General features: G+C 52.5%; 1 protein-coding gene across 2 annotated transcripts in view; it reads right to left on the bottom strand.

Annotated features, from left to right (window-relative positions):
- Positions 1–26,852, bottom strand: part of LOC144125568 (elongation factor-like GTPase 1) — a 128,915-nt gene that overhangs the window by 6,204 nt on the left and 95,859 nt on the right. Inside the window, exon 19 of one of the 2 annotated variants that reach the window (XM_077659059.1) lies at positions 5,633–5,817. The exons of the other annotated variant lie outside the window; for it this stretch is intronic. Within the exon in view, the coding sequence (XP_077515185.1) occupies positions 5,633–5,817 (185 nt within the window). The remainder of the gene's footprint in view (positions 1–5,632; positions 5,818–26,852) is intronic. 2 annotated transcript variants of the gene reach the window in all.

Raw genomic sequence — 26,852 nt, 5'->3', positions numbered from 1 at the left:
AGTGGGTGCTCCATGGGTGAGGAAGCTGACGGTGAGCGCATGTACTGCGCGCGGCACCTTCGTCGGCTGCGAGAAGCTGCTTCGGATGACCCCGAAATCGTTGCTTGGCGTGAAGAGGCCCGTCAGCGTAAGAATGAAGCTCGAAGGGTTAAGCGGTGCTACGTAGCTCTCGCTACGCATATCCTGGCCTAGCTGAGCCAAGCCACTGCGAATTTTTTTTTTGAATTCGAGGTGATTCGAAAATTCCAATGTATGAAGCTTCTAAAAACAAAGAATGTCAAATAGTTTTGAGCTAGCAATTAAAATGTTGCCGTGATCGCCGATTGAACCCGCGACGATGTTCAGGCTTCTCCTCATTGCGTTGGAGAAGTGTGGGGAAACTCGTGATGGCGTGCGTCGTCCTATGCCGTCAAAAAATGCTTCGTCGGGTTTCACCTTCGGTGGCGCTCGTTTTCTTCCTCAAAGCAACCGTTTCTTCCCTGGAAACGTAGCGCCGACGTACGTGACGCCATCACTGCGGGCTGTGCCCGTCGCTGTGCACTGCGGAGAAGCCTAAACGTCGAAGCGACTTCATTCGCCAATTACGTTAACAATTTAAAACGCTAGCACAGAAAGACTTCGCAAGCTTTGCCTCCAAGTTTCACGCATTCGACCCCTTCAAACTCGTCGGATTCCAGAACCTCGTCTGCACGGCGACCTTGCTCGGGGGCATCACGGAAAGCGCAGTCCGGCCGTGCCGTTAACCGGATTCCAGGATTGCGCTGCCACTGCCTATTGTGCCGAGTGGCCAACGACCGCATCGGCGTGTGCTCTCGGAGTGACACGTATAGAGATAGATGCCCGCAGCGCAAAAGATCACCCGTTCGATGCAGCCACTGAGAGGAAGAAGACGCCATCAGGTGGGCGTGCCGAAACACGGCCACTTCGTGCCACGGTGCGACGTCTCCCCGCCGCGTCACGCACCGGGCCAGTCGTTTTCGAGCTCCTGCCGGGAATTCCGGCCCAACAGGGGCGCTAATCGCTTCCGGCGGCAATCGCCATCACACTATCCGGAGCAGAACCCGGGAAGGCTGGATGCGCACATTACAGCGGCCGAACAATCACTCTGCTCGTGAACGAGGTGCTGCAGACATGCCGTGTGTTTTTTCTTAACTGTTTACATATCGTTATTTTAAACATTGCGAGAGATACGTCCGTGCGGGCTGTGCAAGTGGATTGTACAGCAAGGCGGATATCATGTACTTGATAGAGCTCAGTGACTAAACGATTAATTGACTAAAATAAACCAGTCGGATTTTTTTACTGTTCATTTTAGACGCCAACATTGTATTAAGAAATTGAATGCCGTCAGCATAAAACCAGGTTCCAGTTTTTTAGCGATAGCTACATTACGGTAGCGTTTCGAGTCTTCCGCGTGGCGGCACCGCCACGCTGTCACGTGGTTGGTCACGTGGTGCGGAGCAGCTGCCGGCGGCGCGGCGCCGTGGCTGATCACCTGGTTCGTCACGTGACCAAGTTCCACTCAGCCAGCTGTAGCTATCGCGTCACTCCCGGTTTGACCAGAGCTAAACCACCGCCAATTTTTTTCGAAAATCACCTATTGGTTAAAAAAAATCAATAAATCGAGTGGAAAAACAATCACTGTAAAATACCGACTAGGTGGTCCTTCGCGAAAGTCCCCCACCCCTTTTTTTGTAGCGAGAGCTACATTACGGTAGCATTTCGAGCCTTCAGCGTGGCGGTGGCGGCGCCGCCACGCTGTCACGTGGTGCGGAGCAGCTGCCGACGGCGCGGCGCTGATCCCGTGGTTGGTCACGTGACCAAGTTCCACTCGACCAGCTGTAGCTATCGCGTCACTCCAGATTTAACCAGAGCTAAACCACCGCCGATTTTGTAGGGATAGCTACATTTAACGTCAAAATACGCATTTTTTAGCTCGCAAGATGGGCTTCCTGCAATGCACATTTTTAAAAAGCCGCCGCTCACACTTCTAGTACAGCAAATATGGAAGCCATTTCTCTACTTTACGCCGCAGAAGCAGTTAACTGGAATGCCGCGACAATACTAGGCCCAACGACGCCATTTTAAAAATATGCATTGTGGGAAGCCAACTTTACAAGCTAAAAAGATGCGTATATTTGACGTTAAATATTTCAAACTGCACTGCCGATAAATAAAATTTAAAAACTTGACTCGGGTTTTATGCAGACGGCCTTCAATTTCTTAATATAATGTTGGCCCCTAAAATGAACAGTAAAAAAATTTATAAGTTAATTTTAGTTAATTAATCGTTTAACCACTGCGCTCTATCACGAACATAATGTCCGCCTTGCTGTACAATCCACATGCACAGACCGCACCGAAGTATCTCTCACAGGTTTAAAAAAAATTATTTGTAAACAGCAAGAAAAAAAACATGGCATACCAGGTGTTTCAGGGAAGATTTTCAACAATGTTCAAAAATGGGCGTGGGGTAAAAATATAGCAGAGTATACTGAGGGGCCAGTTGGTCAGACATATTACAAACAAAAACGTAGCATATGTACGGGTCGTAGAAGGGCGAAGACAGGACGGTTGCTACCTTACAACTGAAATGAATGAAATGCGACAGTAAACCACACCCCACCGCAGAGCAACAACACGCATGCGCATAACATAAAACAAGGTAAAAACAAACTGATAATCTTAAAACGTGTGGAAAACGATAAAAAAAGGAGAAAAGAGAAAGAGCGATAGATAATAAAAGGTGCTAAGAAAACTCAAGTGCGTTTTAAAAACTTAAATTCCTTCTCCATCAGATACACAGATGGGGTACTAATGCACGCGCCTTCACTGTATACATTTCGAAATTTCCTAGGCTTCCAAGATTTCCCTAGCCAATTGGGTTTTACCACGCCCTACAATCTTAGTACGATTAAGCAGGGGAAAACAACCACTGCACTTCTTGCAATGCACTGGTACGTGTTCTCCAGTTTGTTGGCGAAGTGAAGAGGCATGTTCACCCAGCCTCACGTTTAGACACCTGCCCGGCTTGTAAAAATATAGCTTTTGCGGCATATTATTACCAGTGTTGGCAGACACCAGAAAACCGGTTAATCGTCTTAAATAGTAAGCTGGTTAACTAATTTTTAATAGTGAACTTTTTAACTAGTTTGTTAGGCACCTAGTTGCAATTAGAGATTTGTAGCGGGTCGTAAGTAACAGCAATATCAGTTTCTAGAATTTAGAAAATGTGATTATTCACGGCGGTGTGACTCAACAAAATTTGACTTCATCGTGCCAAAATACATGCGCTTTCAAAAAGCATGCAGGCAAAGCAACCTTTCCAGTGCATGTAACTAGACAAAAAAGTCATATTTTGTCGAACCACACCGCTAACGATAATCGCGTTTTAGAAAGTTTAAAAACTGACATGGCTGCTACTAACGACCCGCCACTAATCTCTAAATGCAACTAGGCGCCTAACTCTACTAGTCAAAAAGTTAGTTATAAATTAGTTAACCAGCTTAGTATTTAAGTCGATTCACCGGTTTTCTGGTGTCCGCCAACCCTGGTAATACTAGGCCACAAAAGCCATGTTTTTGCCCCAAAAAGCCTATTTTTGAAAATTTTTTGAAAGTCTTCCCTGATATGGTATGTGCCTGAACAGTAATATTAGTGTTGGCGGGCGTCAGAAGACATGTGGATCATGTTGAGTAGTAAGCTGGTCCACTAAATTTTAATAAGATCGACACTTGGTTGCCATTGAAGATTTGTAGCTGACCATAAGCAATAGCCGTGTATACTTTTGGAACTTCGGAAACGCGATTACCCTTAGTGCTGTGGCTCAACAAATTTTGGCCATTTCAAGCGCATTTCGTCAGCGACGTCCGTCAATTCGCGTCACTCCGCGGTGCACGTACCACGTGACCCTGCAGCCCGCGGTCCGCGAGCTGCTCTGCTCTCCACTGCTGCTGCTGAAGCGGGGACGGGAAGGTTGCGGAGTGACGCTCACTGGTGGGCGTCGCTCTGCGCGCAACGCGGGCGCGGGACCTTCGAAATGCGCGAGAAATGACCAAAATTTGTTGAGCCACGGCGTCGAGGGTAATCGCGTTTTCGAAATTTTTAAAACTGTTGAGGATATTACTAATGGTCGGCTGGCTACAAATGTCTAATCGCTACGAGGCGCCCATCTGTAACAGCTAAAAAGTTAACACTAGAATTTACAAATACGGATCACTGGCTAATATGGTCGATTCACCTCTTTTCCGACGTCCGCCAACAGAGGTATCGGTATGGCGCACAAGCCGAGTTTTCATCTTAAAAACCCTGTTTTTAAAAATTAGTGGTGGGCGTCCCCGACATACCTGGTATAAGCAACTGTACGCAGACCCTATAGGTTTACGACATCGAATCCCTTAAAGCGTTTAATGAGGCGTCTTTTTCTCTGACAAGTATATACCCGCCGCGGTGGCTCAGTGGTTAGGGCGCTCGACTACTGATCCGGAGTTCCCGGGTTCGAACCCGACCGCGGCGGCTGCGTTTTTATGGAGGCAAAACGCTAAGGCGTCCGTGTGCTGTGCGATGTCAGTGCACGTTAAAGATCCCCCGGGTGGTCGAAATTATCCCGGAGCCCTACACTACGACACCTCTTTCTTCCTTTCTTCTTTCACTCCCTCCTTTATTCCTTCCCTTACGGCGCGGTTCAGGTGTCCAACGTTTCACCCCGGGGAGATATCATTGCAAGCAGCCTTATCCAAGCGGTGGATACCACATCGGCTGAAGAAGCAGCTATCGCACTAGCGATATCAAAGAACAGCGAGGCAACGGTTATGTCCGACTCACAAGCAGCGGTACGCAATTACCTCAGAGGCCGCGTTGGCGCTCCGTGTTGGGAAATTTTGGAAAGGTCTAATCCTTCCAACATCCAGATCTTCTGGACGCCAGGGCACCTCTCAACGACGGGCAATGAGGCGGCCAACACAGCTGCTCGAGCTCTCCTCCTCCGAGCATCTGGCACGCAGCCTCTCTCTGACATAGTTGACAACCCCCCACCCTTACTAAGCTACGCAGAAATTACGGAGTACTATAAGATCACAAGAAGGGAATATCCTCTTCCTCACAAAACCCTAAGTAAATATGAAGAGCACATAATCAGGCGACTACAAACTAATACTCTGCCCAATCCTTACCTAATGAGTAAATGGTACCCAGAAACCTACAATTCGTCCTGTGCCCCTTCTGTGGAGCAGTTGGCACGCTCTTTCACGCGGTTTGGGAATGTCAAGAAAACCCAGACTTGGACAGCAATCCCGATCCGACTCATGAGCGCTGGGAGGCAACCCTTCATAGCCACAGCCCACTCGACCAGAAATTGCTGGTTGAGAGGGGCCGGATTATGATGGCGACCAATGGGTTCTCGTACTGAACCCACCCAGTTTTTGTGCTCTGAATAAATGTTTTTCCTCCTCCTCCTCCTGGGCCATTTCCTTTCCCCAAAAAACCAATTATTATTACAGCCACAGCGCACGCAAGGACGAAGACCAGAGGAGGAGACGACACAGCGCTTGTGGTCTCTCGTCCTCTGGTCTTATGAATTGCCCCTTGCTCCGCTGTACACCTCTGGAAAATGGCCGAGCGTGTATACACTTGCCTCCCAGTGGCTGAACACGAGCTGCGGGTTGGCCAGGCCCGAGGTCTGCGTGCGGATCTCGTTGGCGAACTGCATGCTCTCCACCACGGGCAGGACGGCCGTCACCTGGAACATCTGCGAGCCCTCGCGAAGGTCGCCGCCCAGCACCCGGCCGTGGCGGCGGCCCAGCACGGCGTACATCTTGCCTGCAAGGAACGGGGTGTGTGCGTTGCAGGTTAGGTCTTTGCAGCAACACGCGGCTACGCGGTGCGGTTTTGAACCTTGCGTTTTTTTTCGTTCGTTTTTTTTTTAGGTTTTCTACGCGATGGTGAGCTGCGATAAACAGATTCTTGAAGGCTGGTCGTTCGGGCTTCAATGGCCTCAAGAGCGGAAATTATATGCCCTGTAGCTGAACCCCGTGCGCCTTTGAACAAAAGGACCCGATTCTCAAAGGCCTTTTGAGGTTCTCTCGTGACAAAGGCGTCATCACTCTACGCGGACATCCCAACCAAGCCACGAGATAGGGGATGAAGTGAAGGGGGGGGGGGGTTACGAATTTTTTTGAAGGTACGCTGCAAACAATAGAGTAAAATAGAAAATAAATGAAAACAAGGCGGAGTATCAAATGCACATTTATATTTTTTTCTTTCCGGTTGCGTTATCGAGAATGATATAGCAAAGAAACCGCGGTTACGTAACTTCGCGCTAACGTAGTATAAGTGCAATTTATGAATGGCCAAATCACGGTTTTGGAATCTAAACGACAGGAGTCGCGAAAATCGCCACATGTCCGAGAACAAATTTCGTACGGAGTAAAGTATAATGCTATAGAGCAATCCGAAAACGAAACTATAGGCTTCCATGGCCAAAAATGAGTGCTTCGCGCGGCGCACCGATGCCGTCACATATGCATACACTGACAGCCGTATGTAGCTACTGCAAACAAGCAATGACATGTCATGAAATGACCTGCAGACCAGAAATATGTTTTTTTTTTGGTTGCTGCGCAAGCGGAGAACTGATGCGTGGTCAACGTCACGTGTGGTTAACGTTTGTGGCGAGTCGAACACAGCACTTCTTGTCGAAAACGGTCAACTTAAAATTAATTTTAGCAAGCAAGAAAGCTGCACGACTTTAGGTGAATGGATTGAGGTGAATTAGTGAGAGGATCATGGTGAATTAGCCGGGTATAGTATGGATTAGTGGCTGATTAAGGCGGACGAGCGGGTCAGGTTGGCATAATCCCAAACGATAACCCAGTGCAAGGTACTCAAGCATTATAGTCCTCAGATTTTCAAATTTGGCGGTGCTGAATATTGTCACGACCTTCTCGACCAATTAGGGAATTTCGTTACGGCGAAACCGAGTGGTTTTTGCCAGACGACAACCTGAATGGTATCGTGTGCCGCGGCAGCCCCCACTGAACCTCCCCCCTCCCCCTCCCCCCTTCCCCTTCGGGGACGGGCGGCGGCGGGCCGCGCTGAAAAGGAGCTCCCGTCTTGCGGTCAAGCACCCCTGACAGCGACGGCCGCGCGCATTTGTCCTCGCACTGTTTCACGCTGGAGGCCCCCTCGTCTTGGCAGACACCGGACGCGACGCGACCTTGCGGAGGGCATCTCGTGGGAAAATCTTGAAAATGTCAAGGAGGGGAGCAGCGGGAATGACGAATGGACCGCGGCGGCCAGATTTGAAACAACCCCAACGAGCGGGTATCGGTGTTGAAGCTAAGCCGCGTATGCTCCCGAGAACGCTAAACCACCTGGGAAAGTCGGGACCGAGCGGACAGTCGCACACAGTGGAAGCACCCCGCCAGAGTCCTATACGACAGCTCTAATCGCGGAACGGCGACCGGGTTGACGAGCTTCGACGAAACCGATTGCACGTGCGGGCACGGTTGTGTGGTTGTTGTTGCTTTTCTTCTTCTGAGGGAGAGAGTTGGAGTAATACTGTGGACGTACGGGGCGTGGCACATAAACCTGGCGGGCCAGTCATTTCAACTTAAGGGCCCATTCCCGGAAATACATTTTCTTATAGCTATTCTGATGTTCCTTTCGTGCTGTGTGTTTAGTATCTGTCTCACATCTCGGCGGACACCTGAACCGCACCGTAAGGGAAGGGATAAAGGAGGGAGTAACTTGGCAAGTGTGTTTTTCGTACGCTCTTTGAAAAATCTAAGCCGTCCCACGGCTTCACAACGCCACTAAGTATTCCTGCTGCACAGCAGGAATACACGACGCGGCCCACCGGTGACCGACGACGCAGTCAACGTGTTAGTACATCGCAAGAACATACGAGATGGGCAGCAATAATACACAACACACGCCACATTAAGTCGTGCGTCTGGTGTGTTCCTGCACCGCGCGGTCATGAACATCCAAGGGGATGCTCATTCATTCCCATCAAGTGGAGTCAGACCGGACCGTACGGGCGCCTCTTAGTATAGTCCGTGCACAATGGCTCGCTATCGCCACAACGTGCAATCCGCGCGTTCGCTGTACGAGCCACGGGTTCTGGGAAAACGCGACACCACTGCGCAATGCGCATCCACGCCGAAGCGACCGCGCAACGCACGGCTTGACAAGCCAAGCGGCGGATGCGTGGCGCGCGCAGACAGCGCAGCTTTCGCAACTGCAGGAGACGGCGCGAATTAAAGGCGCCAAAGCGGCCGGAGTGGGAAGCCGAGTAGACGACTGGCGCGAAAGCATGCTGTCGAAGCCTGCGTCACACTTAACGCGAACACCACTTGTGGGCCACTCGATTTCGCGCCACTTAAACGCTAAAAGATGATTCCCACGTCTCTAGGAATCGCTATTGTCGGCAGGTTGCTTCGAGCGCTTTCCACGAGAGCTGTCTGACACACTTGACGGGACCTATGCGGCGAAAAAAAAAAAGGAAAAACACACATTACTGCTCCAGGGAAGCACGCGCGTGCTCGTTCGGTTAAAACAACGACAAAAAAACTTGCAGCAACGTTCACTCAAAATGATGCCAGGTCCGGCATCAACTCATGACCGACACTACTGCATACGACTCGTATTGTTATGCGTGTGATGCCAACGAAACTCGCATGACTGTCGTGACCGTCACTGCAAGTTGTAACGCTACCGCGTTAAAGGCCCCGTTCGTCAGGAAATCCGGCGCCGGCGTTGTGAGCAAAAAAATGACGAGCATGGCTCAGGCAGGTAAGTGGCCGCTAGCTGCTCATATGGCCGGGCACAGATTGATCGGAGGGTTGTGCGACGTCACGTGACATGGCCGATATGGGAGAAGCAGCCAACTCGGGCTTCTAAAATCAGATGGGAGGCTGAGGAGAATCGGACGTCCCCCGAGCACCCTTCCATTCCGAGTCGTACACGCTAGCTCTAAGCCACGCCAGGCGCGGTCGTATGGCTTTTGTTATGCGGGGCTGTTATGGGCGTTAACCGATCGACTAAACATATTGCGTCATACCTTTAAGGCGGAGCTTAAGTATCTCTTCCAATTTTTATTTTGATACCTTTAATGCGAACACAGGCACATCGTGAGATGTGTTACCATGACCAATCGCATCACGCTACCAGCGTGGCGGAGTCATAAGCAAAGAGGTCGTGGCCAGCTTGACGAATCAACGCGAACGAGCCGAGCCCCCCCCGCCACCTTTGGCAAATTCAAGCGGCGATACTTCTCATGAGTGCAACTTATATTTTACAAACTCATGTGCAGCGGAAATTTCGGATACAAGAGAAATTTATATCAGATTTCTAAACTATACACGCGTGCAACTTTTTGTGGCACTGCAACAGCGACTAGGCAGGAAAGGAGACGGGTCTTTGTGCCCGTGCTGTGAGGAATGGTTTGCTATTATTATTCGTGACGCTAAATGTGCCACACGGCATAAAACGTGATGTCAGCAACGAACGTTAGAAAACGTTTAAAAAAAGCATGAAGTCCGGTTTGGTCCGGAGTGGTTTGTTCGTTGTTGGGATTAGGGGCGCTGAGGGGTGAAAGATGAAGGTTAGAGAGACGGTACGGGGCCGCTCGGGCTGAGGTAGGCCGCTCCCCACGGCAAGAGGACAAAGGCCCGTCTCCTGCCGTTTCGTGCCTAGACTCCGCTGTACTGCCACAGCACAGAAAGTTGACCGGGAGTATAGTTATATAACAGAAAATGTTTTTACTCTACGCTCTTGGCGTTAATCCCTGTCGAGCAGGGAGTTCAAACAAAGTCGGCGGAACATTCCACGATATGCCATTTCGAAAGTTTCGTGCGGACGACGCGATCAGAGGTTAATTAAAGCGGGAGACGTCAGTCAACTCCGGCTAATTAAATCAACGGAGCTTCGCAGCGCGTACAAGCCAACGCAGAGAGTGTGGCTAGTGACACTGGTCTGTCAGAGAATGAAGACAAAAAAAAATAGCAGATGCGCGGAATATGGTGCTGTAGCACTAGTTAGGGTGGGCACTTCCGGTCCTTATGCGCTAAGGGCATTTGACCTAAAGACTTTTACATTAAAGGTATTTGGGTAAAGACCTGAGTAAAGTCCTTGACCTAGGTGAAGGTCTACCATGTGTACACACCTGGCACGTCCCGGAAGGCATTTACCAATAAAGACATTTACCCTAAGGACTTTGGGTAAAGGCCTGGGTAAAGGCCTGAAGGTCTTCACGCCTGCTAGCTGTACAGATCTGGCAGGTTGCCCACAACCCAATGGGGCACCTGCCGCAAAGTAAACTTCAAGGACGTACAGTCTTTGCCAAAAGTAACCAGGCTAAACGGTTCGCTTCTCAGCCGTATATTGAAGCTATTACGCCAGCCCTCAAGCTCTAAATCTCTGTACGGTGAAGAGAACGCATGTCCTCACCTTCCAAGAACTTTTTGATACTTAAGGAAGCCGTAAAGGCTATGTTATTCGAATTAGAAGCAAACAATGAAGCCTGGTTACTTTTGGTAAAGGCTGATGCACGCAATCCCTTTGCCAAAGGTAACCGAGCTACAGGGTTTTGCTTCTTAACCGAATAACGGAGCCGTTACGGCGGCCCTAAAGACCGAAAGGTGTCAGAACGTGTGAACAAGGGTTCACCGCATACCTTACACAGATTCATAAGTGCTTCGGTACGCGGCTAAGAAACTAAACATCGCTGCTCGGTTACTTTTGGCAAAGACTGCACGTATTCCCGAAATGGGCAAATGTGCCCAGCAGTGCTATCGCAATAAAAAGCTTCGCTGCGTCACAACTGGTCGTCAAAATCTTCCCGGCCATGCTCGGAAACCTGTGGCACGCCAACAACACACACACACACGACGCAGAGTACGAAAACGCGCAGAAGGCAGAAAGATAGAGGCCGGAGTATCGAGGGTGAGGAGTGGACGCTACGGGGACCGGCCGGTGCAACGAAGCAAGCGCACACCCGCCGTAAGCTGCACCCACAGCGCCCCGTCCACCACTCATTCGCCCAGCCAGCTGAGCACTCCTCTCTGAGGGGGGCAAAGAGGGTGGGGAGGGGGTGGGGGGGGGGGGTACATGCGCGCATATCTGCCGCGCCGCAGCGCAGCAGCCCGCCGGTCGCCCGTGGGCGTGGTCCGGCCAGTTCCTCCGAGGGCCCCCGTGCACACGGGCTGTTGGCGCACGACGCCACGCTTCGGGCACGCGCGCGAGCGCCCAGGCGAGAGTGCGTAGCCGCGTGTTATGCGCGTTGCGGCCAGCAGAGAAAAACAAAAAACCCAGAAAAGCCAAAACAAGAACGTAGAACCGATAGAGGCGCGTGCGGCGAGTACTAATCGCGCCGCACAGCTTCTTTCGCCGCCGCAGGCCACGAGGAGGAGGCAGCGCGCGCCGGATGCGTTCGCCGATTCGCGGAACGATTTCAAGGGGGGCCCGCGCCCAGCGAGGGGCAGAAGAAGACGAAAACACTCCTCCCCGTGGACGACGGTGAGTGAACCACTCGGGGCGCAAGCACCACCACCACCTCTGCCACTCGGCCGCGGTGCCAGCGAGCGGCGCGTGGCCCCAGAAAGCGCAGCTTCCCGGAAAAGAAAAAGAACTCGCCCGCGCGCGTGCCAGCCAGCTCTTCGCAGAGCGCTCTCTCTCGCGAGGCATTCGATGGAGCGGCAGCTCACTACCACCGGTTCTGCTGGCCACCTCTCTCTCTCTCTGATGGCTCGCTCGGTGGGAGGCAACCCCGCTATTGATAGCAGAGGATACGGGTCCGACTCCCGACGGAATGTAAAACGCCTGCGCGGGAATCTCGGCGACGGTGATCGTTAAAAGAGGGGAGGAGAGCAGCGCATACCCTCCCCCCTTGCTGTGTTTCTCTGTATCAACGCCGCATCATATAACTGGCTCGGCGTCACGACTTCTGCACCGGGGGAAAATAATACTGCAGAAAACGAAAGAAAAAAAAAACCATCCAGGACGCCACTTAAGTTAGTAGTTGTGAATGACTATACGCCTGAGTAGATTAGGGGGAATTCCATCAGATATGACCTAAGCAAAGCGGAGCATGTCCGTTGATAGCATGCGGTATGCTATGGTCACATACAGAATGCGGTATGCGGGGTAAGCAAACAAAAAGCAGCCAAAAACTGCTGGCTGTCGGTTACAGCAACCAGCAGTAAAAGCGTCGATTGAAGCTTTGTAAACAGAAAAAAAAAACGGGGGGGGGGGGGGACAAATGTTTGTGATCGCGTCACTGCAGCAAGTCAGTTTTTTCCTTCTAAATGCTCGAAAGCTTGGAAGTGAAGCACTTTCTCGGCGCAACTGTGTGCCGGTGCTCAGACGGAAACAGTGAGGGCACAAATCAGACCTCGGTGTGTACAGGCTACGTAGTACAGGCAAAGCCTTGCTTTTCACGCATGGTAGCCTCGGTCGTTTATGTGCGATTAGATAAAATCGTAATCACGATTTCACTATCCCTCAAAACACCTGGCGACGAGTGCCGGTGCAGGAATGGCGCCCCAAACGCGGCGTTCTCGACGAGACGCAGCTCGCCTAATTAGCGCTATAAGGTATCGGTTCCGGCGCATTTGAACTCTCCGTTCCCCCCCTCATCACATAAACGCGCCAGCGGTTTTAGCCTTTAGCTTTGGCAGCTAAAATTCCGCACACAAATTCTCGAGCAGCTTTAAATGGCTCGCGACAGTGACGGCCATACATCGAGTGGCGTTCTAAGCTTGCTTTTGACAGGGGTGCCAGACAGCTTCGGATCCAGAAAACTTCACGAAATCTTCCAAATGACACGCGCGCACGTGAATCTTGTTGCGGCCGATGGTGTACTTACACAGCCGCAGTGAAGCGAGCGTAACGAACCGAAGACGCGAAAACGAAACTATACACCGCTGGCCAGCAGCCGGGCAGCGAGCTGCAGCTCTGCGGGCTGACTTCTTAGCTTTTGCTTGCGTCATCCGCTATTCGTCCCACGCGACTCACGCAGCTTCTAGATTCTGAAACCGCAGGTTCGCCCGCTCTGCTATGCCCTTAAGAACCGTTTCTTCACGGAAGACTGGCGGAGCGCTGACGCTGGACCACTGCTCGCTTTCTTGGACGACGCGTAGACGGCCCGTCGTGGCACGAGGCCGCAGAAGATGCGCACGGCAAACTTTTGAAAAAGCGCAGGCGTCTCACGAGCCCATAAAGCTAATAGCCGGCGGCGAAGAGCTGCATCTGCAATGTCACAAGAAAGTTCCCAACGATATATTAGATCATACTACAGACAATCAGCTCTGATAGCAATACTACTGCTGTGATGCGCCCGCCACGCCGGGAAATGTGCGCTAGAAGGGCAACATATAGCAACATTCGTTTCGTTTTGACGCAGGCATGGTGCAAAAGTAACGAAAAACTGGACTTTGTAGGAGCATGTCGCAGACTTTGCAACTTGGCGCAGCAGTTCCAAAACTGGCTTATAACCCCACACCAAGCTCAAGTTTTCGTCAAGCTTTCAACGAACTCCGGCATAAAATCTACAAATGTATAAACATTTCCGTGGTATAGGAAATGAAAAAAGAAACAGCGAGCAATAAGTGACCCCATACAGGGGCGTTGCAAACTCGGCCGCCATTGCACTAAAGCACCGCAAGCAGAGAGTAGCGTGGAAAAGAGAAAGAGGGGCGAGGAGGCGGACGTGATTTTTTTTTCTTCAGATTTGGCTCCAGGATTCCCTATCATTTCCGTTGCGTCTCGAAAAGGGGCAACGGCTAAAGAGGTCAATATTGCTCCTCCGTCGAAGCATAGTACACAGTCTGAAAACTACGCAGCAGATAAATCGGAGTGCTATAGCTATATAGTGAGCACACAGCTAGAAGAAAGCCTGAGAGTGGCGACGGAGCAAGGAAGCGACGTTTTAGGGCCAATATATGTACATCTTCAACCGTGGCGCCGTCGTAAGTGCTTCTCGCATATCCGCAACACAAGCACTTCATTTCACCCCAGAATTGAGGAGGGCCACTCAGCCCTGACGGGCCATATACAGGAAGGACGCGACTGCCATAGCGCCAATTAAATGCGCGCGCGAGGTTGACGGGCTCCCAGACAGCCTGAAGCGTTCGGCACACGATTTCTTATCTCCGCCGGAACAGGACGCCCCGGATGGCTACCGCGCATTCGCTTCGTCAATTCCTCCGGGGATGCATCACGCCTCGAGGAGCCACCGGAAGCGGTCAGGCGATCGGCCTCCTTCGCGTACCTCTAAAAGCCCCCAGAGAGAGAGAGAGTGAACCCGCGAATAATGCACTCTACTTCTCCCGGTGAGTTGTTGTCGGCCGCGGCGACGTTCGAGAGGAGATGCGTGGAGGTACACCCGAGACGCTGACAGCAGCGGCGGCGGCTCGCTACCGGTCGCGATAATAGTGGACGGCCGCCCTCGAGAGGCCTGCCGGCGCAATCTTCCAAGGTGTCGCGGCGCGTGTTTACTCCTCCTGCCGATGCTTCTCCGCATTGTGCTCGGCGCTGTGTACCTCCGAGACCGCAGCCGCACGTGGGTTAACGCGGCGCTGACTCTCCCCACGGCAAGGAAGCGGCGCAGACTCGCATTCCGTTTTGAAAACACGGCAGCGAGTTGGAAAAAAAAAAAGAAAAGAAAGGAGGGGAGCCTAAGTGCTGGGCAGCTCCGCGTTTGGAATCTACAGGGAAGACTTCTTGGTTTCTTCTGTCGCCGAGAGCTACCACGAGTAGTGCGCACACTGTCAGCCAGATGGCGCACGATGAAGAACGCCTGAGGAAATTGGACGATAACGGGTGGGCAAGTGCAGTATTTAGATACTAGCACAAAAAGAGCGTTGACTCACAGTGGCTGAAAAAGGCGAGGAGGGGGGCATTTAATTTGCACCATGTATTCTGAGGACTTTTTCCAAAGCCAAAATGCGGTTAAGTACCGTGTTCCCACGTAAAGCAGCGGCAGCGTTGCGAACAGGTCTCCAGGCACCACCACGTACGTCTTTTGCGCATTGGCGATCGCTTCGCCGGCATTTCCTATAAAAATATACCTCAGGAGCGCTGTTACGCGAACAGCTGTAACATGAATGAAGAGTGTTACTTCGTAATTTTTCTGGAGTCCGCAAAACAGGGAGAGAGGTAGCAAGTTTTCTCGCTGGAAAGCTTGCACGATCCCGCAGTTCTTATCAACCAATGAGCCTATATTTCTCAAAGGTGATTCGCCTGGACTAGAAGGACCTACGCAAATACGAAGCGCTATATTTATTAACAAACACCGGTAAGCACCCATGACTTAACGGACAACTTCCAAGCGCGAAGAATTCTGTGCCTGTTTCTGCAATGACAGTCCTCATTACGGAATGTGTGTACGGTGATAAGGTGTTTTGTTATGCACGGAAAAGGCCCGGGGTAGGGCGATATGATGACTTAATTCGAATTACAATTCGGTCTGATTTTTATTGCACTTACGTTATTGATCAATGCCCTCTCTATGATTGAATTAGTGAGACGGGAGGATGCAAAGATCGAATGGAATAAAATCGAACGAAAATAACTGTGTCATAGCGACCTTAAATTCCTCGCATGCCTTCAATCCATTGTTTACAAAACAGTGCGCAGAAAAGGCGATCTGACTGTACTTGCTTTCCATCTGTACACACAATTGGATAGGATAGGAAAACTTTTAATATCCAACAGAAAGAGGGTAGCCAGAGGGCTACCCGCCTAGACGACGGCCGAAAGGTTTTATCTAAATTCATTAAAGCATCATGCAGCCGCCGCGGTGGCTGAGTGGTTATGGCGCTCGGCTGTTGGCCCGGAGGACGCGGGTTCGATCCCGGCCGCGGCGGTCGAATTTCGATGGAGGCGAAGTTCTAGAGGCCCGTGTACTGTGCAATGTCAGTGCACGTTAAAGAACCCCAGGTGGTCGAAATTTCCGGAGCCCTTCACTACGGCGTCTCTCATAGCCTGAGTTGCTTTGGGACGTTAAACCCTTATAAACCAAACCAAAACATCACGCGGTTAATAAAATGTGTGACCACGGAGAAACGGGCGCTCTTTTATCAGCTAAAGCTCAAGCGACACTGACTGGCAAGCATTTATAGCTTACTTCCTGCGCGAAGCGATAAAGAAATCGCTGACAATTGGTTGCCTGGAGAGACAAATGCAGAAAATCGCGTTTCTATGGTTCCTTCATTCGCCAGCACGTTGTACAAGAGCGTCCGTCGTCGACGTGATTGAGCTTAAATTCCATCCGAAGCGCGCACCGACCGCTCCTCTTTCACGCAGGCCGTTTCCAAAAGGGAGACAGCGATTCCTGTCTAGTCGCTCGTTTAGTCCCTCACACCCTCGGCCGACGAAAGCCTGCATGGCTCACAAGAGGTCGCCACCATCGACACACAAGCGCGAGCTAATCATGATTTTTTTTTTTTTTGAGACAAGCGCGATTTCACATAGGCTGCTAAAAGGAGGAGGATCGTCCTCCGTAATTGCTCCAAGCAGGATTACTCGAGGCGCAAGCGACTTCGTAGCGGCGACCTTACAAGAAGTTCCGCAAGCAGGCTTTCCCGAAAATATCAGTTGACCTAAACAAGATGGCGACCATGCGCTTCGAGCAATCCCGACACGATATTATACATGGTGGCCAGAATACGATAGTTCCCCGTTTCCAGTTTGGCTCTTCATATATGTGTATCGTACTTCTTGTGTCCACAAACTCCACACCCTAAAAGTTCGTTCTACAGCATTGAGGCCCTCCACTACAGCACCTCTTCCTTTCTTCTTTCACTCCCTCCTTTATCCCTTCTCTTACAACGCGGTTCAAGTGTCCGCCGATATGTGAGACAGATCATACGCCATTTCCTTCCCCAAAAACAAATTATTATTATTATTATTATTATTATTATTATTATTATTATTATTATTATTATTATTATTATTATTATTATTATTGAGGACCCTTCCACAGCCGGAGCTTCACCGCCATGGTTTGGTGCAAGCGTTGATATGCGGAAAAGCCCGCTTGCGGAGGTTGGCAGGAGTAATAATAATAATTGATTTTTGGGGAAAGGAAATGGCGCAGTATCTGTCTCATATATCGTTGGACACCTGAACCGCGCGGTAAGGGAAGGTATAAAGGAGGGAGTGAAAGAAGAAAGGAAGAAGAGGTGCCGTTGTGGAGGGCTCCGGAATAATTTCGACCACCTGGGGATCTTTAACGTGCACTGACATCGCACAGCACACGGGCGCCTTAGCGTTTTTCCTCCATAAAAACGCAGCCGCCGCGGTCGGGTTCGAACCCGGGAACTCCGGATCAGTAGTCGAGCGCCCTAACCACTGAGCCACCGCGGCGGGCAGGAGGTCGATTTGCTTTTTCCGCAACTTGCGCGTACAACAGGATAACCAACGACAATGTACTTGCACAACAGCCGGCGTACACCAGCAAGCGGGAAAAACGGGCTTCGTCACTGCAGGCGTGCGAGCGTTGCACTTTCACCCTGCCGGTGCGTAGCCTGCAACGCGGCTGGCTCCACCAGCGCGGAAGGCAACGGGGACGCGGGGAAGATCAACGGCTGCGCACGCCTTCGCCCTGATCGCGGCAAACGGCGTCCGAACGTATCTACAAGCCAAAGGAACGCCGGCAGCGACTTGTGCGCTCCGCGTCAATAGGCAGTAATGAGGAAGTTTCCTACGCCGTCGACGGGGGCGCCTTTACGCGTACCACGAACGTCGGCAGTGACCCGTCGACATCGGTGGCCCGCGCGCTCGGACTCGGCCAATGAGGAAACAGCTCCGGCATCTCCAGCGGGCAGCCTCGGGTAGTATATACGAGCTCCGAGAGTGAACAAGGATCCGGTCGACGGAGATCCCCCGCGCCCACATGCGAGACGGGCATGTGATGGTGCGACGTATGAGATGCGAACACATGACCACGTTGCGGTCAGATGTTAGTCTTCAATTATATTAATGCAGGAATTAATTTAAAGTCTGCGCTCGAGGTTTTCTGTCACCCAGAAAAGCATGATGATGATGAATTTATATGGCGTAAGGGCATCTGCAGTGGACAAAAAGCGCCATGACACAAGGCATTTTCTTCTACTCAAGGTGGGGTAAAAGACCCATTTCCAAAGCATTTCACCCTAAAGAAGCCGAGCACAAGGCAGGGGAAAGTTTGCCCGGCGGCACTGGGGATCGAACCCCGCACCTCCCGCATGCCCAGCAAAACATACGTGGACCCAGTCTGGTACGAAATAAACAGCAGCCGTGTTTTTGTAAGTCCACTCTGCACCGGGAAGAAGATGAACAACAACAACAACAACAACAACAACAACAACAACAACAACAACAACAACAACAACAACAACAACAACAACAACAACAACAACAACAACAACAACAACAACAACAACAACAACAACAACAACAACAACAACAACAAGGGAGTGCGCAGTGTGTCACTATGACCGTATATCAGAGCCGCCAGTGACTGTAGGCGTAGCCAGCATATCCCACAGGCCCAAATGCATTCTTTCAGTAGTCTATAGTACGGTGTTTGCAAGGGCAACGCGTGAGAACTATCGTCATCATCATCATCGTCAGCCTGACTACGCCCACTGCAGGGCAAAGACCTCTCCCGTGTCTCTCCAATTAACGCTGTGCTTTGCCAGGCTGCGGCTACCGTATGCCCACAGACCTCTTAATCTATGCACCATATTATTTTTCGTGGCTGTCACTGAACTGCATGCAGGACGGACACAAGGTCCTACTCCTACGCACACAAAGACACAACGCAAAGAAAGCAGCGGTCGTTATAGTGAACAACCACGACAATAAACGACTTCTGTGATCCTAAAAGCGATGAGCAGATCAGGGTACAGCCACGGTCCCGGACCTCTCCGGCTTATTTCGTCTGTGAGGCAAAACATATCAACAGCGCTAATGACCTTTACTATAGCCTACACTTACAGCCTAATGGTTTTATGGTTTATGGGGGATTTAACGACCCAAAGCGACTCAGGCTATGAGGGACGCCGTAGTGAAGAGCTCCGGAAATTTCGACCACCTGGGGTTCTTTAACGTGCACTGACATCGCACAGCACACGGGCCTCTAGAATTTCGCCTCCATCGAAATTCGACCGGCGCGGCCGGGATCGAGCCCGCGTCTTTCGGGCCGGCAGCCGAGCGCCATAACCACTCAGCCACCGCGGCGGCTAAACTTACAGCCTAATGACTCCTTACATCATTTCTCATTCGTTCAATACAACTTCACTAGGTAACCGAAGGATCGAGCCCTTCTTGTGGCGGGACACAGAAAAGAAAGTTTGCGAAAACGTGTTCACGTTTCTTCCAGGCAGTCGTTCGCAACATTTCCCGAACGCAACCGTTCCGTCTGCGTGATCAGAACGGAATCATGACACTTTTCCGGCGCGCACATTTCAGGCAACATAGGGGTGCACGGAACGAAATAGGCCTGCATTCCTCTGAAACGAGACAACACGCCACTGAGTGGATTCCAGCCTAATACAGAGACAGAGAGAGAGAGAGAAAAAAAAGGCAAGACGACAAAGGAATTTCGGGGCTTTCCGACGATACGTTTGGCGACGCGACTGGCAGCGGCAGTCTTCAGAACTCTGGCCGATACGAATGCGCGGCGCCCACGTACTTACCCCCCCCCCCCTCCCCCATTTCCCCTTTGTTTCCTTTCAGACAACGCTGCCGAAAAGAATGGGAGTGGACACCGCGCCAACCCCACAGGGCAACTCAAGGACGACGTAAACGAAAGAAAAAAAGGAAGAACAGCTAGGAAAGAAAGGACGGACGCAAGAGAGAGTGAACCACGCGCGAAAGCATCTCCCGGCGGTGCTGAGTACGACGCCGGCAAGTGAAAACTGTCGCAGCGCAATTACCACGCCACCATAGCTGCGTGGCTCCTGCAGGGGCGTTCTCTGCCCTCTGCTTTCCACTCTTTCCAACGGGCACCTCCGCTGCCCACCGCGTATGCCAGAAGTTTCCCGAACGATGCCGGCGGCTGCAGGCCTCCTCTGGCACGGGCCAGCGCCGTGGAATGTGCTCGCGTGAAGGCACGGCCCCTCATCTCGGCTGCAGGGTGTGTGCAGCAACGCTCCTCCCTCTCCTAATGGGACCGGACTCCGTCGCTGATGACGCTCGGCCTGTCGCCGTGGCAGACAGCGCGAAAGAAAAGGTCGCGCACCCCGTTCGTGCGCGCAGAGCGACGGAAATCGCGAGAAGCGATCGCCGCGCGGCGGCCGCGCCCCCTCCGTGCACGATGCGCGGCGTGTGACGCGAGCTTCGCGTGATCGACGTCGGTGGTGTGACAACACCACGCACGAGTGAGCGCGCTCCCGCGAGGGAAACCACTTTGAGGGGTCTATCAGCAACTACTACTCCCGCACGAAGAGCTCGGCGATAGGCGTACCGCGTAATTTCCGCGGTGCGTGACCACTACTGGGCACGGGTTCGTCGACTACTTCTTCCAGCAGTGACGCATACCGAGGCCTTGCGCAAAGAGCTGCGTGTGTCCGTGTACATGCGTGCGTGCGCGCGGGAGAGGGAAATAGTTCACGAGAGTAGAAAAAAAAAATACTGACTTTCCTCGCAAGTTCCAATCACCTGAATGCTTGGTTTGGTTTGGTTTATGGGGGTTTAACGTCCCAAAGCGACTCAGGCTATGAGGGACGCCGTAGTGAAGGGCTCCGAGAATTTCGACCACCTGCGGTTCTTTAACGTGCACTGACATCGCACAGTACACGGGCCTCTAGATTTTCGCCTCCATCGAAATTCGACCGCCGCGGCCGGGATCAAACCCGAGTCTTTCGGGCCAGCAGCCGAGCGCCATAACCACTGTGCCACTGTGGCGGCCGTCAATCAGCTGAATGCGTCGTGAATAGTCTTGAAATCTCGACACGCGAATGGCTTAATAACATGGCCCTTCGCCAAGTGATCATTGTTCAAGTGCCAAATGCGAGGCTACGAATTTATTTGAACAACCAGATATTAATTTTCAAAGTGGACAAAAGTCTTCGTAAATGGGAGCTTTAGCATATCGCCTTCGTCGATATCTAGCCGCTTTGCGCGGGAATCTGCCGGGGGGCGACAAGCATGTGACCCCACCGGGTCCACTTCTCTTTTTCTTTTCTGTTCTAAACAAAACCTCCACCGTCATTATCGTCAACACCACCTCGCTTTACAGAAGTGCGATGGCGGCTCTCGGCCATCCTCTATGTCACATCTCATTAAACACTACTCACTGCTGCTGGCCGGGGAAGAGAGAGAGAGAGGGTTTACTGATAGGAAAAGGCAAAGAGGTTGGCCTGAAAAATAAATATCTGGCCTGCTACTCTGCTCTGGGGGACGGGAAGAGGAGATAAAAGAAGGTCACGATGGGGGACGATGATGATGGGAGGAGGCAGATGAAAAACTACTTAAAAAAAAACAAGGCACACTCTCTGACATCACAAACGCGAGACAAGGTCCGTGTCGCTCAAAAAGCGTGAGAGCGCTCGCGTTGCCTTTACAGTTCTAAAACTATCTGGCCATGCGCCGAGGATCAAATCCTCAGAGAGGAGCGATGTGTCCATAGGCTTCAGAGCAGATGCGGGTATGAGTCTTTCACGTGCATACGCTGGACACGCCACTAAAACATGTTCTATAGTCTCTAGCACGCCACATGTGGTACATTCCGGGGAGTCCGCTTGTCCTATTAAGTGCAAGTATTTGCGCGTGAATGCCACATTTAAACGTAGTCTACGGATAACGCATGCAATAGGGGGAGGTATTCCGCGAGGAACTGAAAAGGTCATCGTCGAATCTAGCCGTTTAAGGCGGATGTGGCGGGTGTCTGGCAGGGCCCAGTACCTAGCCGTCGCCCTCCTCATCAATTCCGAAAGGAGACAAGTTGTGTCCACTATAGAGAACGGTACAGCTGTACGCATGGGACTGCTGAAGGCGCTCCTTGCTTCAGCGTCGGCGGTCTCATTTCCATCGAGTCCGCAGTGTCCGGGGATCCACTGAACACTATACGGTGGCCGTTGTTTCCCTGAGCAAATGATACGAGACTAATGATATCAAGACCCAGAGCTTGGTAGGCTGTGTAGCGTAGGATGCATCCTAAAATGTGTAGCGCAGGTTTACAGTCGGTGAAAATGCGCCACTCCTGAGGCGGTTCTCCGCAGATGTGGCGAATCGATTCCCGAAGGCCCACAAGCTCTGCAGCGGTTGAAGTAGACTTGTGTCCCAAAATGAATCTGCGGGTCGTCTGTTGTGCAGGGATTGCGAAAGCTGCTGTTGATGCATTTGGAGACGCAGATCCATCCGTGTAGACGTGCACACATTTGTGGTATTCTGACCAGATGTAGGCAAGTGCGAGTTGCTTCAGTCCGCTAACCGGCATCGCAGACTTCTTGATTATGCCAGGGACATGCAGGCAGACTGAAGGCATAGCCATTAGCCATGGGGGCTGCAAGGAATGATGCGGCAGGGCATAGTCTGATGTCAATTCGGAGGGATGGAAGCGCAGTGCGCGTGCAAAACTGCTGTCCGGTCGCTCATCAAAAATCTTCGTCAGCGGGTGACAGCGGTGCCGTGTAAGCGCACGTAAATATACACGAAGTGGTTCGTGTGACAGGTAGACCGATATCCCGGCCGGGGAAGCCAGTGCCTCAAGCAATGAGCACAGCTAGTATCACAGGGCTCCGTACAGTGCTCCGATTCGAGACGTCGTTGGGAACAGGCCAATCAGGAGGGGGGCTTCCCGTGTTCTTACTACCTTCGGGACAATAAACAGGTCAGTGCACACACATGGCAATGGTGGCGACTAGGTACTTTTGTGCGAGTGCTGACAGAGGACAGCTATGTCGCAAAACCGAGCCACAAATGGTGGACCTACATTATTATCTGGAGTCGCTATACGACGACTCATTTGCGTACGCAAGCCCGCAGCTGGAAAACTCCTCAACATCAAGACCACACGGCGCCATTACGAGAAGCGATGGGAAACCACGCAGGCTCGTTTGTGGGGAGGGTCGCATGCACGTGCCAAATCAACGGCATCTCGGTATCAACGACGCACGCAAATGCACCCGGGAGGCCGTCTGGATTCGCGAACGGTCTCATCAGCACACCGCCTCGCCCTAAGAACTGAATTCAACGTTATTCATCGCCAGAGCGAGATCGCATCTGTCGCTTCCGTGAGACACAATTCCCACAGACCAGCAGCAAAGCCGCAGGGCGCCCGCCGTTCCTCCGTCGTAAAATGCATACGAGTGCAGGCTTCCAAGGCGCGGGGGAGCCCCGAAGCGTGCAGCCCTCGCGCGCTTCCAAAGAAGGAATGCACGCCGCGCGTATAATAAAGTCAGCCTCCACGCGGGCGTGTATAATTCGTGAAAAGGTGCGCGGGCAACAGCTCCTCCGGGGATGTCGTACTAGTCGCTGCCTTTCGCGCATACGACCTCCCCCGGGATCCGACGCCGCTGCTGCCCCCGCCGCGCAGTGTCGGCTATGAGCGAGCCGCTGAAAGGAGCCCGCACGGGCGTCGTAAACGCGCGCACCGTAGGAAAGCGGCGGCGGGCAGTGGTCCTTTTTTTACGGCAGACCGACTCCTCCCAGACGCCACACCGCACGTCGACGCCACAAAGACGTGTGGCGGCGGGACAGCCCCGCGCAGTGCAGAAAACGTGACGCCCTCTTCCGGCACGGCCTCTCCCGGCGCGACAGAGGCGTCGAAGACGCTGGAAAAGCGAGCCGCGGGCGTCGGCACTTTGCAGTGTCGGGCGGCTTCACCACGAGGCGCGGAAGTACGCGTGGATCCGAAGCAAGCGCTCGACCCAGCGGCACTCGCGAAACGGCCTCGAGGTTCGATGCGAAAAGAAAGAAGGGGAAAAATTGCAGTCACGTCTACGCTTCTTTTCAGGTTCTCCTGGACAACATGAGTAGCATATCCTGACGGCATGAGCGTTTCTTATTGTTATCCAGGCAGGGTCAACATAAACACGAAGAAATAAAAAATGCGCGGAAATGGGAATGAATTAATGAATGAAGCCTTAGTAACAATGTAGGCTTCAACTGCATTCCATGGACTGAAAAGAAAAAAGCTGGCTGTTGTTTAGCTCTGGTTAAACCTGGAGTGAGGCGACAGCTACAGCTGGCCAAGTGAAGCTAGCTCAGTTGAATTGCAAAGTCAGTCTTTCGCCGCTCCGTTCCGCTGGGGGTTCCTTCTTCATCTGCGTCCCACTTGACACGGCGCATGCGCACAGCTATGCAGCTCGGGTTAGCCGGCAGCAGCAGCTGCTCCGCACCACGTGGCTGGTCACGTGACCAACCACGTGATCAGCCACGGCGCCGCGCCGCCGGCAGCTGCTCCGCACCACGTGACCAATCACGTGACAGCGTGGCGGCGCAGCCACGCTGAAGGCTCGAAATGCTACCGTAATGTTGCTATCGGTACAAAAAGCCAACCGCGCCAACTGAAACTCCTAATGGTACCGTCAAAGCTAAAACGAACGCGCTCGGCTACTGATCCGGAGTTCCCGGGTTCGAACCCGACCGCGGCGGCTGCGTTTTTATGGAGGAAAAACGCTAAGGCGCCCGTGTGCTGTGCGATGTCAGTGCACGTTAAAGATCCCCAGGTGGTCGAAATTATTCCGGAGCCCTCCACTACGACACCTCTTTCTTCCTTTCTTCTTTCACTCCCTCCTTTATTCCCTCCCTTACGGCGCGGTTCAGGTGTCCAACGATATATGAGACAGATACTGGGCCATTTCCTTTCCCCAAAAAACCAATTATTATTATTAACGTGCTGGCATTTCCTCACCGGAACAATTTCATAAAGCGTCGAGCCAGTTTGGCCGCATATCATTTCTTGCCAGCACAGCGAAGTGAAATCGTGGGGACTACTAATGCGTAACGGTGTAGTAGTAACGTTGCGGTGTAGGAGGAGGCACCAACGCCGCTTGTGCGGCCACTTCACAACTGGCCTCAGCATTTCTCTTCTCGGTAAAAAATAAAGAAAACAACGCGAGGAAGCCGACTTCGCGAACAGGAACCGGGCTCGTTCAGAGTACGCGTCGCTCCAAAGCTCGTCGTCAACGCTCCGAAGTCACGGATCACGACGACCAAGCACCATTGCCTTGCCACAAGCGCATGGCAGGCGTCTCCTATGATGCACTGCGCGCGGGCTTCGCTGCAGAGCCATCTCACGCCCTCAAGTTTCCCCCACAGGTAGCGCTCTCTCCCATCTCCATCCGGCGTTTCAGAGACCAGCATGTCTCCTCTCCCTCTCTTACATCGGAGGAGGGACAGGGCTCCCCCCCCCTGCCAGCCGCATGAAAAAGCAAGAGCGCAGCGAAAATCTGCCGACACACGCAAATGACGGACGTGCTCCTTCGCGCAGTACAGAAATAAAAAAAAACACAGAACAGAAAGAGGAACTCTTCCTTTTTCTCGGCTGCCGGCAGCAGGAATAGGAGGCGAGATCCGAGAAGTGCACGCACTCTCTCCTCCCCCCCCACTCTCGGTGGCGGCGAATAAACACGGCACAGGGCCTCTCGTCAACGGCCCCACCAGCGACAGCTCCGGGGCGAGGGGGCGGAAGGGGTCAGGGTCGCCGCAAGGTCGTCCGGGTCGCACCGCCTCGCCACCTGTCGCCGCTGCGGCAGCACTGCAGCGCCGGTGGACCGCTCCCGGCGGAATGCGCACGTGCGGGGCGGCGGCACCTGCGGGACAACGCCCAGCACTCGCGCACCCCCCCTTCTGCGCCGTGTGTACACACGGGGCCCGGCCGCCGGAGCAGTGCGCTCTATGGACACCGGCCTTTTCAAGGCGTGCACGTGCGCGCCGGACACGCGCAACGTCTCAATTGGCACCCCACGAGACGGCACTGTTCGCAGGTGCAGCTCTACGAGGTCCAGGATGAAAGAACGTCCAATGCGTTTACGATGGCCTGCGCGCACCTGACCACAGATAGAACACTTGCAGGGGTGGCAAAACGGGGCGGCTTCGGTGCGCGCAGCCCTAGTCAGCAATGGCGCCAAGCAGACTCGCTAAAGTCGGATACAACTCAAGAACGCAGCGGCTTTTCCCCGTCAAAGGACCCCCTTCCAGACAATGGCGTCGGCCGATTCTCACGACCCTGCTGGCGTGACAATGGAGGGAGCGGAGAGAGGGGTCTATCCCCGACCATCGAGGGAAGGGATTATTTCCTTTCGTCAACTACTCCCTGCTTTGGCACACATGCAGGGTCATGAGAGTCGGCCGACGCCATTGGCTGGAATGGGGTCCTTTGACGGGGAAAACCGCTGCGTTCTTGAGTTGTATCCGACTGTAGCGAAGTCAGGGGTACTAGTACGCGGCCATGCCGACCAAGTGGCAAGTGCACGAATGAATTGGTTTTCGGCTGCGCTGCCACCCGACCTCAACGGTCCACAGGCCAGGCGAACTTCGAGAGTTCTCTCCCTACAAACGCGCAGAAAACGGCAACCGAATATAGACCAAACACTCGCAAAATCATGCCGAAAAAAAAGAATAAAATGTTTACTCCCTTTTTACACGTTTCTGTTCAGTGTGCATACCTCAACGATGGAGAAGCGAAAAAAGGTGCGGCACGAATTCTCCCCAAATGTCAGCAAGAGGACGGACATACGCTGGCTTGAATCTGAGTAACAATGCGCGCGCACAGGCAGACAAGAACGGAACGCTAAGAAGGCCCGCCACGTTTAAAAGAACAAAAGTAGCCCAGGACACCGTCAACAACAGAAACACAAGAAAAGAAAATTAACAGACGACTTCCACCGTTCCCGCGCACCTGGCAGGTGGTGACGTCA

Source organism: Amblyomma americanum, chromosome 3, assembly GCF_052857255.1.
Source record: "Amblyomma americanum isolate KBUSLIRL-KWMA chromosome 3, ASM5285725v1, whole genome shotgun sequence".
Taxonomy (NCBI): domain Eukaryota; kingdom Metazoa; phylum Arthropoda; class Arachnida; order Ixodida; family Ixodidae; genus Amblyomma; species Amblyomma americanum.
This window is presented reverse-complemented; position numbering and strand designations above follow the sequence as displayed.